Source organism: Anolis carolinensis, chromosome 4, assembly GCF_035594765.1.
Source record: "Anolis carolinensis isolate JA03-04 chromosome 4, rAnoCar3.1.pri, whole genome shotgun sequence".
In the NCBI taxonomy this organism is placed as follows: domain Eukaryota; kingdom Metazoa; phylum Chordata; class Lepidosauria; order Squamata; family Dactyloidae; genus Anolis; species Anolis carolinensis.
Window position 1 is genome coordinate 246,657,551 of NC_085844.1, and position 19,027 is coordinate 246,676,577.

General features: G+C 41.3%; 1 protein-coding gene across 1 annotated transcript in view; it reads left to right on the forward strand.

Annotated features, from left to right (window-relative positions):
* The window catches only part of stmn3 (stathmin 3), a 40,518-nt gene that overhangs the window by 1,003 nt on the left and 20,488 nt on the right, over positions 1-19,027 (forward strand). Inside the window, exon 2 of the mRNA XM_062979101.1 lies at positions 17,667-17,762. Within this exon, the coding sequence (XP_062835171.1) occupies positions 17,667-17,762 (96 nt within the window). The remainder of the gene's footprint in view (positions 1-17,666; positions 17,763-19,027) is intronic.

Below are 19,027 nucleotides of genomic sequence, written 5' to 3' on the forward strand. Positions count from 1 at the left end.
ATATCTTGCTGCCTCTCTAACCTCCCCAATCTTTCAAACTGGTCAGGGTCAAATGGATGAAATGTGGCTGGGAATAAGCATATCATTGCAAACATCAGGACTTTTCCCCTTCATGTTTTTCAAATTAAAAAGGGAGATGTTATTCTGGACTAGAGAAAAGCAGCATAAGGGAGAGAAATATAGGCATGTGCATGCACAAATGCACACATTCACTAGACGATGATCAGTTTTTCTTGCTGGTTTCCCTGGTTTTGCCCTTCCCTGTGCTGTTTGATTTTCCTTCTCTGTTTCTGCCTTTTTTTATACAATAGAATGGGTGGAGGGATTGAAGGTTCAAAGCCAACTTTGTTCAAGATTAGAGATGTGTCACAAACCTTTTTTGTCCTGGGCTAGAAAATATGTCTGTATTTGAAGATGAGGCAGAAGCAGGGAAAGCAAGCTTAAGGCTGGAAATGGTTTTTCCTGCGGGTGTGTGGTTCTATTCCCTGTCTATTACTTTATTGCGGAATTGGTGTAGATTAGATAAATATTGGTGCAAGCCTTGGCCAGGCTCCCCAGCAGTGAAAGCAAAGGCTGGGGGACCCTGCTGTGATATGAGAAAGGAGGGGACACATCTGGGTGCCAGGTGCCTTCCCCATCTGGTGCTTGGAAACAATATGGTACGTTCTCCCTTTTGCTTCCTTCCTTCCTTCCCCCTCCCCATCCATCCATCCTCCCACCACCACAATAAATTTCAATTACTGGTAATAGGACAGGGCCTTTAAAGCTGAGTCGTTTGCCTTGGAGGGCTTTTTCCGATCCTCTTTGCTTCCCAATTGGATTAGATTTGGCATAAGACCAGTTTCGAATGACAGATATTCCAGGTTAATAGCAATATGACAGAAATTAGAAGGGAGATGGAGGAAGACAAAGAACAGGGTGGAACCTCTGCGAGGGTTTGCACAAGGCGGCTCCCTTTCCCCATTCATTGCAGGCATGCAAGCTTTGAGTTGAGAAGGGGGATTTTAATCCTCGTATAAGAAAAAAACCGATTCTCTTCCACCCCTATCCATCCTTCCTGCTAAAAAGGAAAGAAGAGAGAAAGCAGCTATAAGGAGGATGCTAATATGTAAATCTATGCTTGTGTCAGATTATTTTTGAAAGTCTAATAAAAATAATTTAAATATTCCTAGATTTGAAGCAATTGAAGGTTTTCTGTGTCTTTTCTTCTTGCTTCCCTGTATTGTTTCCCTGTAGCAAGCAGGGAATGCAATAGCACATGCTCAGTGCAGGCTCAGCTGCAGTGGTGCCCAAAGGGAGTCAGTCTGCCCAAGAGAGATCTTGGCTGGAGATCCAGACAGTCTTTCTGTACAACTAGGCCACATCTTCTTGAGCATCCTCCTGAGGTGGGGGGCTCAGGGCTACACCTAAAATTAGGGGGAATGTTCAGGGTCCTTCAATGCCCAGGTGAGGAATGAACCATTGAGAGCTTTTCCTGAAAATGATGAATATGTTTGATGTATTGGAAGCCCATTAGGGCTTTGGTTGATGCACACCACCATTCTTGTGGCTCACCTACCCATAGGACGCATTGTGTATGCATGCCTTCAATCGGTCTTGTGACTTATAGCAACCCCATGAATGTCATAGGGTTTTTAAGGCAAGGAATACTCAAAGCTGGTTTTGCTGAAATAGATTCCAGAGCATCTGATATTTCTTGGAAGTTCTTCTAGGATTAGGGAGTGTGCTTTTTGGACTGCCACTCCCAGCATCACCTGTGGATGATGGTCCAAAAGGGAACCTTTTCCCATGTTCTGGAATTTCTAGCCTGCAGCGTTTGGGGGAAAAGGACGAAGGTCAAACCTTTTTTGTGTATGTGCCTTCAAGTAGCCTGTTGACTTCCATATGATTTGCTTAGGCAACAAATACTCAGAAGTGGTCTGGCTGGTTCCTTCCTCTGAAATGTAGCTTATAGAACCTGGAATTCATCAGCATCCAAGTACTAACCATGGCTGGTCTGCTTAGCTTCTAAGATCAGATGAGATTTGGGGTATTTAGGCCCCCATGATGTGTTGTAAATGTGGTTAAACAGTTCTGAGTCATCTTCACTGTAGATGCAGCAAGCAGCTGGTTGAAAAACACAGGAGGAGTGCCCATGTAAATTTATTTTGAATATTTTTGTTCCCCAATAGATTATCTCAGTTGTACAAGAAGTCTGTCATGGCTTAGAAAGTTGGGAGATGACTTTCTAGGTGTTCTAGGTCTTCCTTAAGCTAGAGCTAATGTTTTCATCTTACGCAGAACCTGTTTTGGGTCCAGAATGGAATTATGTGATGGGGAAAGTAACTTGAGAAGGAAGAGGAAAGAGCAGCTAGATTTGTCTCCCTCTTCAAAATCAGACAGACGTTGGACACTGCTACCACCGCAGTCAGTTCTTTGCTTGCCAGATAAGACACAGTCTACTTCATTGACTTCCAAAATAATGGATCCTTTTGTGTTGTCGAAGGCTTTCCCCCAATGGATCCTTTTGGTCTCTGCATCCATGTTTGTTGTTGTGTACCTTCAAGTGTTTTCTGATTAATGATGACACTATCATGTGGTTTTCTTGACAAGATTTGTTCAGAAGAGGCTTGTCATTGCCTGCCTCTGAGAGTGTGTGACTTTCCCAAGGTCACCCAGTGAGTATTATAGCAGTACTGGTATTTGAACCTTGGTCTTCAGACTCATAGTCCAATGCTCCATCATGCTAATTCTGTGTTCACACACCCACGTGAATATTTTGCATTTTCATAAATTGCACAGATTCATAAAAAGCCATAGAATCTACTCATTTGAGAAGAAAAAAGGTAACAGTGGCATGTCTCTTGTTAGCCCTGAGGAACTGCTGCCCACGTTGGTTGTGGTGAAGGTACAGATGGACCCTTATGGATTTCTTAATTAAGCCTTCTGTTTCTCACAGCCAGAGGCCTGCCTCTGCTACATGGGATTCTCCATTGAATCCAAGTTACTTGTATGCTCTTGTTCTGATTGTTTGAAGCTGATCTTCTCTCTGATTGGCTCACAGTTCCTATAAATACTTCAAGGCACTGGTTTGCTTGAGAAACCATAGGGATTCTGTGGTGATGGTCATTTCTGCATCCTTGTCTCTGTGCCGCTTTCTACTCCTGGGTGGTTTCCAATCCTTTCATTCTTCTTGCGCCTAATCTTTGGTGTTTCCTGATAAACCAGGCTCCCTGACAAATTTGTCTCTGATATAAATTCCACACTCTTCAAGACCTGAGAGTTAATATTCTTTGGGCCTTTTCTTAATGTCAGTATGGATATAACCTTACAAAGTTCTACCTAGTCACCTTCGACAAAGTCTCCCATGACCTTCTGGCAAACAAGCTAGTCCAATGTGGGCTGGGCAAAACTATGGTTAGATGGATTTGTAATTGGCTAAGTGAACGAACCCAAAGGGTGCTCACCAATGCATCTTCTTCATCCTGGAAAGAAGTCACGAGTGGAGTGACACAGGGTTCCATCCTGAGCCCGGTTCTGTTTAATATCTTTATTAATGACTTAGATGAAGGGCTAGAAGACATGATCATCAAGTTTGCAGATGACACCAAACTGGGAAAGATAGCTAATACTCCAGAAGACAGGAGCAGAATCCAAAACAATCTTAATAGATTAGAGAGATGGGGGGGAAAGTTGTCTGAATACCCCAGAAAATTTCATATATGAAACAGGGTGATTAAATGATAGGTGTCTCTGCTGGGAACACACTGAGTTTGTAAGACCCTACATACATGGAGTTTGGCAGAAAGTGTTTCACACTGAGAGGCCAATTACACCTCCAGTGACAAAAATGGATCAATGATCACCATCAAAAAGGTCCTTCAGAAAATCTTCAATATTCTCCAAGACAACTGACTACAACTGACTAACAAATGGAGAGCACACTAAGATTTTCTCTGTCTTGTCTAAGCCAAATGTCCATGACCTGGTCAATCACCATCACCAGGATCTGCTCATGTCCCTTCATGTTGATGTGGATTGAGGCAACCAGCTTCTCAGTGTGGTTGATAGACCATGTTGAAAACATATGAGAAACACATGTCTCATTGCCCATCAGAATTATGCTACTAGTCTACTAGGAGAACAATGTTAGAAGACAAAAGGTGTGTTCACTATGTTCCATCTTTCCCAGCAAAATCACTGAGATTTTGACAGTGGCAAAACGTTTAATAAAATCTTAAGAAATAACCATGATGGCTATCTGGTCCAACCTTTATCTATGCAGGAATATTCAAGCAGCCCTGAAAGATATCCACTCAACCGTTTAAAGACCTTCAAAAGGGAGAGTCCAAGGAAGATCATTCCATTATCAAAGTACTTCGATTCATTCATAGTGTTTAGGTGAAATCTCTTGTCTCAGTATTTGAACCCATAGTTTCATTTTCTATTCTCAGAAGCAGCAGAAAAGAACTTGCTCCATCTTGTACGTGACATCTATGAAGTTAAAGGTTAACAATGACTATCATGTTTCAATTTCATGTTTGCCTTCCCTTCTTCTAGCTAAACATGCCCTTGGACATTCTTCATTGGTGATGAGGGCCTATGGCTAGGAGGGGCACAAGATGTTAATTACCACAAGGAATCATAGAGCCAAATAGAAACTCACAACTCCAGTGCCATTTTCTGGAAGTAACTGTCCAGATACAAACCCGACCACCAAAGAATAATGCTGCTTATCCTTGATTCAGCCTCTTCAGAAGAACACCATGACAGATGGTATAAGAAGCCACCAAAAGATCTAGAAGAATCTGGAAAAATAAAATTTCCTTCCTCTTTCCTGGCAATATCATCCCATGCTTCAACCAAGGACATTCCAATGCCAAAAACTTTTCCTGAGACCTGATTGGGATGGATCTAAAAATCTATTTTAAACAAGAATATATGTTGGACAGCAAACACATGCTGAAGTAGGTGGTCTTCCATTGAGCTATGCCTGACTTCAGTTCTTATTTTCTAAAATTTAGAAGATATCCATTAGAACTGTAGGGCATCTCTGTAGCCAAAGAGACAGTTCAAGATGACAAGGGGCTTTGTCTTCCTAGAGACTGTACAGTAGAAAAAGTCCTTGGTTCTCTGCAGTGTAGAAGAATAACACAAATACATTTATGGTCTCCAATTCCTCTATACAAGTTAAGTGTGATATGGAAGGGACTTTCTACATTGCTCCCTCCTCCCAAGTTCTAGCTTCTTCCTTCAACACAACTTCATGGTTGACTAAAGACAATAATTTACTAAATACCCATTCACCATCATAGGTATGTATGTTAGGAAGCTGGTCACCACTAACATCCTACTAAACGGTGAGCAGAATTGTAGTTTGTCAATTAGCGCGGAGCAGGTGTGAGAAGCTTCTTTTCCCTGCTTAAGATATCATTAGAGTTGATTGGCAAGCATTCAACTTCCACTTCCTAACAAGCTGTCATTTGGTCATTTGTTATCTCAAAGGACAATTGTATTCAAGAGTTTCTTTTTAACTGGTGTCCCTATCTCAAACAGGCTTTATATGACCGGTTGCATTTTGCTGTCTTGCAAGTGGATGTAAAGAGAGCTTTAAACCTGAGCAGATTTGCAGGTTGGTTATTATTAGCCCTTGTTCGAAATATGTGGGACTAGAAGAGTTTGGAATTTTCAATATTTTTTAGATTTTGAAATACCTGTATTTACGTATGCACAGTCCAAACACAAAGTTTAATTATGCTTCATATACGCTCTATATACACATAGGTTGGTGGTAATTTTATACAATATTTCTAATGCTTTTGTGCTTGAAACAAAGTTTATGTACATTGAACCATCAGAAAGTATATCTCCCGTAGTCACCCAAATAGATAATTTTATCTTTTGGAGTATTTCAGAATTCTGTATAAGGGATGCTCAATCTGAACTCCTTGGCTGAAATAGCTGGGACGTTTCTCTTTCTTCTAATGAGCGCTCCCTTCTCTTCCCTATTTTCTGCTTCCTCTTATGGCTGTACCTGGTGGACGATGGGCGATAGCACTCAAAATCCTCATTTGTATGCATGGATCTTTCTTAAGCGCATATGCTTTCCGTGTCAATCCACAATCAATCCCCTGGGACTTTTTGAAAGCTCCTTGACAGGCAAAGATATGCTCAGCAATGCTCTGCAATTATTATATGATAATGCATCCATACATTATTCTTCTGCAGAGAGGCCTGGGCTGGCCTTTGATTCAATCACCGAGGGGTGCATTTTCCCCTCTTGCTGATATTTGGTGCTCCCTGACATGTGCCATTGCCCAGTGCTATTATTTCTATTGTGAGGAGAGAAGTGCTTTGAAGCTGCACCAATCCTATCTATGTTGAGCATAAGCGTATGTTTTTAATTTTAACATATTACATATACTCTCTCCCCCACTCCCCATAATGATCATATTTCACGTTAATGCATCTTCTTTTGCACACACAAAAACCCCTTGGAGAAGACAATGACGGTGACTTGTATTTTCATTTCCCAATTCAATGCTAACTGTAACAGTTACGATCCCAGTCACTGGAATTATACTGTACCATTAAAATATATGCTATGTGATTATAGCAATGTTGTTTTAAATTGACAGCAGAGGGTTTTAAAAAATAATATTCTACAGTGGTCTTCTTTATCCATGGATTCAACAACAATCTAAAATGATTTTTTTAATCCAGAAAGTAAACCTTGATTTTGTTATTTTAAAATAAGGGACACCATTTTATTACACCTTTGGGACTTGCGCACCCACATATTTCATGTCCATTAGGGATCTGGAACTAGGAGCTCACTGAATGTTTCATTTACACATAGCAATTGATGGCTTCAAATATTTGATATACCTCACCCTCTGGAACTGAATGATTCAGATGAAGAAGAAAAGGAGGTTTTGCTAGAAATCCAGGTCCTAATATCTTTGATCTCTCTGAGTCCAAGAAGCCAGACTTCAAGGCCTATTCCACAGTAGGAGGCTACAAATGTTGAAGATCCATTGCCATCATTCAAGAAGCAAGGAAAAGGAGAAACCATGCTGCTCACAGTGGTAATTAAGTAGGAAACGATGACTTAAGAAGCAACCTGGTATCTGAAGATGGCTGTCTACAAATCTGCCAGCCAATCCCTGGCAGCTTTGTTGTTTTCAACCCACCTTCTTGATGTCTAGCAGCAGTGCTCTTTGACATTCATATTTGCCTGACCTTGGGCTGGCTATGATGTATGACTCTGTTCCTGCTGGCCTTACTTATCTGGACTACCGACTTGCTGAACGATTTCAGGATGGGCTGATGACCACCCTCTTGCTCAGGCATGCACAAACTTGGGCCCTCCAGGTGTTTTGGACTTCAACTCCCACAGGCTGTTAGGAATTGTGAGAGTTGAAGTCCAAAACACCTGGAGGACCCAAGTTTGCCTATGCCTTCTCTAGGGTGATCTTAATACAACTCGGATCAAGTTATATTAAAATGAGTGGATCAACTGTCTAGAACCCTGCACTACCAGAAAATGGATCTTCTCCATCTGTGTATGTTGACACCCTTACTATTTTGAATCAGCCAGCCCCTTGTAACTGATTTACCACTTTTGCAACAACATTCTGCAATTTACAGAGAGAATTGATGACAAAGTCAGAGAAGCTTCCAGGGTCCCTTCGCTGTGTCATTCAGTCTCAGTGGAAAGTGGAGCATTGACTAGTTCTTCGTGAACTTATTTTGCTATATCTTTTTTCTATTAAAAATTAAAGCATCTCCTATTGTACGTCAGCATTGCTCCTCCACCATGCACTGACCACACAAAGGCTCTAAAAGCAATATATTCCCTACACCCTCTATAAGGTTACTATTCATATGTTCACATTCCTCCTCTTCAATTCCCATCCTCCCATCTCCCAATGTGCATTATTGACTTTTCAATCAATAAATCTATAAGTGACCCAGAAGTGGATCTTCATCTTTGCTTTCACTTACAACCACAAAGAAATATTGAATCTTAGCTGACCTTGTAGTACCTGCAAATCCTAATGAAGACAGAGCTGTATGAGCTGTTGCATTGAATTTCCCCCTTGCCTCCTATAATAGTTATGCTTATGTCTTTCCTAGGGTAAATGTCACTTGTTCACAGCACTGGAATAATTCCATTTCCAAATGAAAACCAAGAGCAAAGATTATTGCAAATTAGGCTCAAATGCCAGCTCGGAAATAGATTCTCTAGTCTTGAACAATCCGAGTTCTCATTAGAATTAGAATTGGAAACTAGCCTAAAACCATTTGAGAGATGATCATCCAACTCCAATGAAGAAAAGAACTTCCAAGATGGTCTATTCCAGGCCTGGGTAATCTTGGGCTCTCCAGGTGTTTTGGACTTCCACAATTCCTAACAGCCTACCGGCTTGTCGAAGGCTTTCATGGCTGGGATCACAGGGTTGTTGTATGTTGTGAGGCAACCTCTGAGGATGCCTGCCATAGATGTGGGCAAAACGTCAGGAGAGAATACTTCTGGAACATGGCCAAACAGCCTGGAAAACATACAACAACCCCAGGCTGTTAGGAATTGTGGGAGTTGAAGTCCAAAACACCTGGAGGGCCCAAGTTGGCCCATGCCTGCTAACATCCAGAACTTACTTATTTTGTTTCCCTGCAAAATGGGAGTGACATTAATTTTAATTTTTAAGAATCAATGTAATATAGAATAGGACATTACAGAATGCTAGGAGGCTTTTAAAGACTCAAAAGTCCTACCAATTTTCTTGTAGCCAGCCAGGCTCTATCCACTAATTGGCAAAAAAAATGGAATGCCAAGAAGCCATAACTGGCAGTTGAAATGCTTGGCCTTTCAATGGCTAACATGGAAAAGTAGAAGCATTTTTATAGTAACGTCAGGCCAGGAGGTTTGTAAAGGCACCTGCTAATAGAAACTAATAGAAAAGAGGGAGCTTGCAGGAAGCTAGATTGCAAGCAGTAAATCTCAGCCAGAGGCCATTATAGATAATGGCAAGGAACTACTTAGGTATGGTTTGAATCATATTCCATTCCTGTGTAGTGATTTGGAGATCATTAGGCCCCTAAACCTTTTTACTTTGAAGTTAGTCACACTAACTTTAATAGGATTTGCCAGAAGTAGCACTGCTGTCTTACAAGGAAGGGTTCCCTTACCCTGCGACTCTGATTAGCTTGTAGGCACAGGGTTTTAGGGCAGCTTGCTCTATTGTAAGTCTCTTTTGACAGTGTGTATGGCAACACAACAACAAATAAACATATATACGTGGGGTTTCCTGAGTAGATGTAACACTTTTGAACCAGTTCATGGAATATGAGGTCTGGCTTTGTCCCTCTTGCTGCAGGAGAGTAGGCAGCCTGAATAGTGCTGAAAGGACAGCTCCCTTGTTGACTGCCTGCAGCTTTTCTTGGGGTGCATCTTCACTGTAGAATTAATGTGGTTTGACACCACTTTCACTGCCATGGCTTGATGCTATGGAATCCTCAGAGCTGCAATTAGATGAGGCACCAGCACTCTTTGGCAAAGATGGCTAAAGAACTTGTAAAACTACAGTTTCCTCGATCCCATGACGTTCAGCCATGTCAGTGGAGATGCAGCCTTAGATACTCCAAAGATCCAGAGATAACAGTCCTTGCATATGTGTGTATATCTCAGGTATAGTCAAAGTTGGGCCCTCCAGATATTTTGGACTCCAACTCCCACCATTCCTAACAGCCTCAGGCCCCTTCCTTTTTCCCCTCAGCCGCTTAAGCGGCTGAGGGGGAAAAGGAAAGGGCCTGAGGCTGTTAGGAATGGTGGGAGTTGAAATCCAAAATATCTGGAAGACCAAAGTTTGCACATGCCTGGTGTAACTATATAATGCAAATGGCCCTCTTTCCTTCTTTCCTGTTCAGTGGCTCCTGCTGGGAGATTCAGCTCAAACTTCATTTAATTGCAAGATGAGCCTGGGCTAAAAAAAAAAAAGATTCCTTCCCCTGTGGCTTCTTCTTGATTTTCCGGTGCATCTGAAGCCGGGAGAAGCGCTCTGCCTCTTCCAAAGAAGCCCATTGTCTGGAATTGGCTAATTGCTTCTGATTGCTGGCGCCAAGGAGGGGCATTTGCAGCCCCGAGTGCCAGGAGAGCACCCACCGCCTCCTCCCCTCATTAGCCGGATGACAGCAGCTGGCCTGCCTGGGCCTGCTCACTTTGGTCTTAATTGAGGAATGGGGAAAGGAGAGGGGGGGTCTTCTTCTCCGTGGGTGGGGGAGAGCACTATAGGCCAAACTGGGAGCAGGCTGGGCAAAGAGAAAGAAGGATGTCCTGCCGTTCATCTGCAGGAGCAATGAGATGCTTGGCAAGAACTTCAGGAAAGCAAGATACAGTACAATTAAAAAGTTGTGTTCATATATTAGAATCCTAAAGTTGGAAGAGATTGTCATCCAATCTTGGCTTAAAATACTCCACCATATTTTCAGGCAGCAGATTCCACTGCCAAACAGCTCTGACCATCAACTTGCTAATGTTTAAGGTAAAGATAAAGGTTTTCCCTGACGTTAAGTCCAGTCATGTCCGACTCTGGGGGTTGGTGCTCATCTCCATTTCTAAGCCAAAGAGCCGGCATTGTCCATAGACACCTCCAAGGTCATGTGGCCAGCATGACTGCAAGGAGCACTGTTGCTAATGTTTAGGTGGAATCTATTTTTTCTGCCATTTGAATCCATGGCACCATTGTGTCCTAGTCTCCGGAGCTGCAGAAAACAAGTTTGCCTTCAAGTTACAACTACTAGCACTAAATACAATCAGCCCTCTTAGCTTGAATATATATATATATATATATATATATATATATATATATATATATATACACATACATACATACACACACACACACACACATACAGTAGAGTCTCACTTATCCAACCTTCGCTTATCCAATGCTCTGGATTATCCAACGTAGTAGTCAATGTTTTTGTAGTCAATGTTTTCAATATATTGTGATATTTTGATGCTAAATTCATAAATACAGTAATTACTACATAACATTACTACGTATTGAACTACTTTTTTTTGTCAAATTTGTGGTATAACATGATGTTTTGGTGCTTAATTTGTAAAATCATAAGCAAATTTGAGGTTTAATAGGCTTTTCCTTAATCTCTCCTTATTATCCAACATATTCGCTTATCCAACATTCTGCCAGCCCGTTTATGTTGGATAAGTGAGACTCTACTCTCCCTCTCTCTCTGTCTGTGTGTGTGTGTGTGTGTATGTAGCCAGGATGTTAACTGGGGCCCCTTACAGAGAGAGGTCAACCCTCCTGTTCAAGGAGCTCCACTGGCTGCCATTTACTTTCCGAGCCCAATTTAAGGTGCAGGTGCTTACCTACAAAGCCCTGAACGGTTTGGGACCATCCTACCTCCGTGACCGCATCTCCGTCTATGAACCCACGCGTTCACTTCGGTCATCTGGAGAGGCCCTGCTCGTGATCCCGCCTGCGTCGCAAGCACGGTTGGTGGGGACACGAGACAGGGCCTTCTCCGTGGTGGCCCCCCGACTCTGGAACACCCTCCCCAAGGATCTCAGACAGGCCCCTACATTGGCAGTCTTCAGAAAGAACTTGAAGACCTGGCTGTTCCAATGTGCCTTCCCAGATTAATAGGAAATCTCCAACTCCAAGTCCCATAAGCACTTTATTAGAACTAGATCGTATATCGCACTCTGCACTTGCCCTAGAAGCCTTATATATCACCTGTCACATCAGCACTTTTAATCTTGTACCCATTACTCTGGCCCGGCCCAGTTCTATTGCGTTTTAGCGTATTGTTATTGCTTGTGGTTTATACTGTTTTAATTCTTTTAATTTGCCTTTGTTTGTATTGTTATATTGTGTGTTGAGGCCTTGGCCTTTGTAAGCCGCATCGAGTCCTTCGGGAGATGCTAGCGGGGTACAAATAAAGTTTAATAATAATAATAATAATAAATAATATATAAATTCCAACAAGCAAAGCCTTGTAACATTGTAAGGCTTATTTATTTATTTTGTCAGAAGCAAATTGAGAATACAGTTATCATGTAAAATAAACCACAAACAAAGCTAAAAACTTGCCATTATGCTAGATTTCCTTTGATCAGAAGCTGGCCACTTGGAGTGCCTCTGGTGTCATTGTGAGAAACTCCTCCATTTTGCATATGGCAGGGCTCAGGCTGCATTGTAGCAAGTGGTCTGTGGTTTGCTCTTCTCCACATTCGCATGGCGTGGACTCCACTTTGTGGCCCCATTTCTTAAGATTGGCTCTGCATCCTGTGGTCCCAAAACACAGTCTGTTCAGTGCCTTCCAAGTCACCCAGTCTTCTGTGTGCCCAGGAGGGAGTTTCTCATCCAGTATCAGCCACTGATTGAGTTTCCGGGTTTTAGCCTGCCACTTTTGGAGGTGTTCCTGCAAGTATCTCTGTAGATCTTAGGAAGCTGTTTCTTGATTTAAGTTGCTGACATGCTGGCTGATATCCAAACAGAGGATGAGCCAGAGATGTCAATGCCTTGGTCCTTTCATTGTTGGATGCTACTTCCCAGTGGATATCAGGTGGTGCAATACTGGCTAAACAGTATAAGTTCTCCAGCAATATTGGGCATGACATCCTGTGATAATGCAACATGTCTCATTAAAAGACACATCCACTGTTTTAACGTGGTGACATGCTTTCCACACTGGGCATGATGTTACAAGGGGTATATAGATCCAGATATGCTTTACAAGACAGTCCTTTCACCCTGAGACTCCTTCCTTTAACTGGAAGATAGGAGAGGAAGAGCCTATCACAGATGTGAGCAAAGTTTCAGAGACAAAAGAAGCCCAATAGGGTAAGGAGATAGGCTGCAAAAGATTTGCTTCCAGAAACATCATAACAATTTCATAATGATGATTTTGATTCAAGAAAGAGTCCGAACTGGCTCCTTCCATCTCTGAGCATATACAGTTCTTGCGACGGTTGTAATCTATTTTAGTGCTCTCCCAAATTTGCTTTCGAAATGATCATCCAACATTCCCAACAAATAAAACTCTGGTTTCGTCTTAAGTTTAACATTTACAAGGGTTATCCAGAAAGTAGATTATGTTTTGGAATTAAAAATGAACAAAGTATAGGAGAAAAAAATTACCATATGCAGTTGAAAGCCACTCCCAAATAACACTTCTCAACATAGTCACCTTTCAAATCTAGGCACTTATCATGATGAATGAGCTTTGCAACTCCTTCCCCACAAAACTCTGCCACTTGCGTCCTCAACCACTTGTTTCCAACAATGGGGGAATGGCTGGCAATGCAGCGTTTTGGCGACGATGCGCAGCTGTGGGAAGGGGTAACCGGCTGGTTGAGGATGCAAGCGGCAGAGTTTTGTGGGGAAGGAGTTGCAAAGTTCATTCATCGCTATGATAAGTGCCTAGATTTGAAAGGCGACTATGTTGGGAAGTGATATTTAGGTGTGGCTTTCAACTGCATATGGTAAATTTTTTCTCCTATACTTTGTTCATTTTTAATTCCAAAACATAATCTACTTTCTGGATAACCCTCGTATCAATATCTCCCAGCATCAACTGTATTTGACTGCAGAAAACATACTATTTTATTACACCATTATATATAATAGGTGTTGAACATCTATAGATTTTGATATCCATGTGGGTCTTGGAGCCAAACCTCCGCAGACAAAAAGGGCCAATATAGGTTTTTCTGCCTATATTGCTTGTAACTGATATAAAATTCAACAAGCTAATGAAAGTTGGCAGGTTTTCCCTTGGTTTGCGTACAGTTATGGCTCAATATATTATGGGAGTTATAGTTTCATAATGTGTTTAGCCTTCTCTCCCAAACAGTGCTGATGCCTCACCGAATTGCAGATACCAGGATTCCTGTTGCATTGAGCCACAGCAGTTAAAGTGGTATTAAACTAAATTCATTCTACAGTGTAGATCAGGCATGAGCAAACTTTGGCCCTCCAGGTGTTTTGGACTTCAGCTCCCATCATTCCTAACAGCCTCAGGCCCTTTCCTTTCCCCCCTCAGCCGCTTAAGCGGCTGAGGGGGAAAAGGAAAGGGCCTGAGGCTGTTAGGAATGGTGGGAGCTGAAGTCCAAAACACCTGGAGGGCCAAAGTTTGCCCATGCCTGGTGTAGGTCCACTCAGTGTCCTGTCAATGTGACCAGTAACAAAGGACATTTTATCCTATGTGACAGGCTTGAGATAAAGCACAGATATATGAGCCTGAAATACACCGGATGATAGAGGACCTTTTAAAATACTCTTGAGTAAAGGCCTGAATTGTGTTTGTTTGGGAATTATGCTGGCACAGTAGGAAAAAGAATATGGAAGGTTGCTTCAATACATCACAGCAACAGCAAAAATGATCTACGCTCAGAGATGGAAAGATCTGGCTGTGCCAACAGAAAGAGGGCTGGTTGAGGAAAATGAATGACAAAAATGAAGAAATTAAACTACTCGTTTTGATCAAGGAGAAATCCTTGTTCCATTCTGAAAAAAACATTGAGATGTTTAGTTAATTGTGTCAAGATTAAATGTGGGGATTTTGCAGTCTTGGCTTTTGACAGATAGTAGAGAGAAGAAGTCAGTAGAAGTGCAGCAAAGATATATCATGGAAGGTTTTTGTTTTTGTTTTGGAAAGGCATGATCTTTTAGAGATCATAACCTTTTGGAAAACGAGAATCTCCATAGCCTTTTGAAGAAAAATGGCTTTTGCAACCATTTGAAAATCATAACCTTTTGTAAAAGTATGATTTTCCAGAGAAGAACCAAAAACTTGTTTGAGTGAAATCTTCTCTTTAGTGGTATATATCCACATGTACTTATGCAAGGCAATTTGACTTTCAGTGGTTAGACTGATGACCTGGTTGTCTCTGATCTGTTAGGAACAGAGATTATGCCAATGCACAAAATATAACAGTTATTCAGAAGTGTTTTTTTCCAGTGCCCAGAAACATCTACTCTCCTATATAATATCTTGTTTCTATATCATGTTCTCAAGAGACAAAAATAAGGTAGACTTGGTTAAAAGTAACATATCTGGTTTACTCACAACCTTCATGCATTCAGCATACAGGTACATAACTTGTCAATCCATTTACAAATAGGATTTGAAGTGGTTTCTCTTCGCAGATATCACAGGGCATCTTTCTTATAATCAACAGCAAGATGAGTTTACTCTTAACAGTCCATAATCTCATGGAGTCTCTGTGTTTTAAAATGGAATCTGAGATCTCAGCAGTCCCAGTTCTGATCATGTGGTTGCAGCCCCTCCCACAACCTCAAGAAACATAGAGTAAAGGGAAAGCTGCATACCAAAACATACATATATAATACACTAAGCAAACAGAATCATATACAAAACAAATTATTAGTGGAGGCTTGAAGAAGGTTGCTATTTCTAACAAATTTATGTATGATATATATACACACACTAAACATAGCCTTTGCTTAAGGGAGGGGAATTCAGGTAGCCCCTCCCTATTATGTGTCATTTCTAATATATGTTTAGTGCTATAGCTTCTGTGTGTTTGAATTTGTGCACATAACTTTCATTTTAAGGTCATTTTATATATACAGGAAAATGTTGTGGGCTAACAAAAGCATTGTTTTAAAAAGACTGTCCTGTCCAGTTTTAAAACAGGGATGAATCAAACTTTAAAAGCAAACTATGGATTTCTTATGCTGCTGATGTTTTGCAATACCTTCTAAGATAGGTTTCCTTTCTTGTCTTGTGTTAAGCAATTCTGCCCAAGACTTCAGAATAAATGTTATATTAGCTGGGCTGCCTAACCAAGTATCTTGTCAGTAAGAAGCTTATCAATGAATATTTTAGAAGCAACATAAAAGGAGCAAGGCAATTACAATGAGGTGCATCCAAGCGGGGCCTTGTTTCACTGCCAGCTTTAGAAGCTCAGTGACAAGGAATGACATCCCAGTATTATCTTGATTGTCTGATCAGTGGAGACACTGTCTCTCTTCAACCATTGCATTCAAAATATATTTGTTCATACCTTATGACAATGACATCCATAAATTGCATGTGGATTATTAGGTTTTGTTGCCAATATCAGTTTTTTGTATTTGCAAACTGCCTTGAAATGTGGCCAATCTTCTTGCCATGCACACATTGTAAGAATAACTTTCCCATCTCATGGAAAGAAAAGTAATTTGACTTGGACACAGGGTGAAGTGAAATATATCTGATTTTCTTTCTCTGGACCACAGAGCGTTTCACGCATGATTTAAAAGATGGGCAAGTCACCCCACACTGTTCTGCAAATCCCAACCAGAAGGGATGAGGCAACTGATGTTGTTTCTTTCCAGGATAGCATTGGCACTATCTTGGAGTTCGGCAGCCAAATAGAAGGTTTCCCAATTATGACAAATGTTTAGTATAGAGATATGAGTCCAAATCACATTTGTTGATCCACAACAGAACAAACCCATTGGATCAGTGGACTTCACCTAAATATTGCTGTATCAAATGTGCATTTATTCAGTGGGACTTGATGGCCCTTGTGGTCTTTTTCAACTCTTAAGATTCTACAATAGTTCGGTCTAACAATTGGATCTAGTCAATATATGTCAAACTCAAGGCCTTTGGTCCAAATCCAGCCTGCTGTGTCATTTCATGTGTCCCTCCAGATACTGGACTCCAAGTCCTATATTCTTCATCATTAGACATCATGACTAGAGCTGATGGGAGTTGTGATGCATAACATTTGGAAGACTGCAATTTGTTCTGTTTAGTCAAGAGAGCGGGGTTTGGATTTAGATACAAGGCTTGTGGATATGATGCCTGACTTTTAAATGTTCTTTAGCCTTTCCCCAACCTCAGAGCCACCAGTGCTGTTGGGTTGCAACTCCCATTATCCACAGTCCACATGGCAAAAGTGGTAAAGATTGTCATTCAGTAACATCCAGGGAGACAAACTGGGTCTCTATGTGTTTCCTGTATACATAAGATGTCACACGAGATGTCCTCAGACATTTTGGCTAACAGTTCTTCCTTAGCAAGTGACAAACCTTCTATATTAATAGACATAATCGTTAGCAATGGTCTTGATAAAGACCTTTGATATTCATCCATTTGTGGAGAGATAAAACACATTTAAAATGTTAAAAAATGTTTAAAAGCGATGCAATGCTTTGCACAAACTGGGTAAAAACTAAAGAGCATGAACCACTATATAAAAGAATTATGGTTGGCCCACTGTATCTACAGATTCTCTGTTCATGGATTTGATGGCCCTTTGTAAGCAACCATAAGGCTGATGTGGCTGTCCGTGAAAATGAATCTGAAACCCCAGATATAGTTCATTGAAGCCAACTGTACAAAAGTGGCTTAGCACCAGTTCTTATGCCAGTGGCCTTAAGTCAATCAATAAATATTCAATAATTCTCACCTTATTACAACTTTGTTTTATGATTTTGAAAAGTCAAAAAATTGATGCTTTTTGGTTCTCTTTCATTGAGATTTGGAAGAAGGTCTACAATGGGTGGAGCTGGGCAGTCCTCCAAGGCTCACTCACATCACCTGAAAAGAGCATCATTTTGTCCTTCTCTGTCTGAAATTGATGTATTGCTTCTGCTAGACCTTTTGGCTCATGGAAGGGTTCTTTTCTCTCTTTCCAGCCTACAAAGAGAAAATGAAGGAGCTGTCTCTTATTTCATTGATCTGTTCCTGTTTCCACACTCAACCACACCCCAATACCATCTACCAGTATGGAGGTAAGTCGCACACACCTGAGAGGAAGACATCCAGCTTTATCCAGCATCACCTGTTTGCATGTCAGACTGATGAAGCCTTATCAACCCCTTCCACAGCATTTGTGTCTGACCCCATGTGTGCAGGTTGTTCCAAAACTGTGTGTGTACATATTGGAAACAATACATTAAACTCAAAGTGTTGCTAAAAAGCCATGTTCCAGGTTGGTGCCAGAATGACAAATGGATCTCCAATGCAAGGGCATTCATCATACAGGATGCCATAGCTGAGAAGGCCCTTTTCCCTCCTTCTGGTGGGATATGGAGGGCTCTCTTCCAGCAAATTTCAGTCCTCTGATCATCTACTTGAAGTTTCAAAATCCCAAGCCATTTTGTTGTTATGTGCCTTGAAGTCATTTTCAACCTATGGCAACCCTCGGCCAACCCTATCACCAGAGTTGTTGTATGTTTTTCAGGCTGTTTGGCCATGTTCCAGAAGTATTCTCTCCTGACGTTTCGCCCACATCTATAGCAGGCATCCTCAGAGGTATAACCTCAACCTCTGAGGATGCCTGCCATAGATGTGGGCGAAACGTCAGGAGAGAATACTTCTGGAACATGGCCATACAGCCCAAAAAACATACAACAACTCTGTGATCCCGGCCATGAAAGCCTTCGACAACACCAGGTTTTCTTGGCATGATTTGTTCAGGTTTGCCATGGCCTCCCCACGAAGCTGAGAGAGTATGATTAATTCAAGGTCATCCAATGGTTTTCGTGACCAAGCAGGGATTCAATCCCTGATTTCCAGAGTTGTACTCTGATGCTCAAACTACTATACCATGCAGGCTCTCAGATTTGAATCTCATCCGGGACACATTAAACTCAACCGGTTCATCTCCTTTAAAAATAGTATTACAGTAGAGTCTCGGTTATCCAAGCTTCTGGATTATCCAAGCCATTTTTGTAGTCAATGTTTTCAATATATCATGATATTTCGGTGCTAAATTCATAAATACAGTAATTACAACATAATATTACTGCGTATTGAACTACATTTTCTGTGAAATTGGTTGTATAACATGATGTTTTGGTGCTTAATTTGTAAAATCATAACCTAATTTGATGTTTAATAGGCTTTTCCTTAATCCCTCCTTATTATCCAAGATATTCCCTTATCCAAGCTTCTGCCGGCCCGTTTAGCTTGGATAAGTGAGACTCTACTGTATATGGTGTTGTCGAAGGCTTTTATGGCCGGAATCACTGGGTTGTTGTTTGTTTTTCAGAAA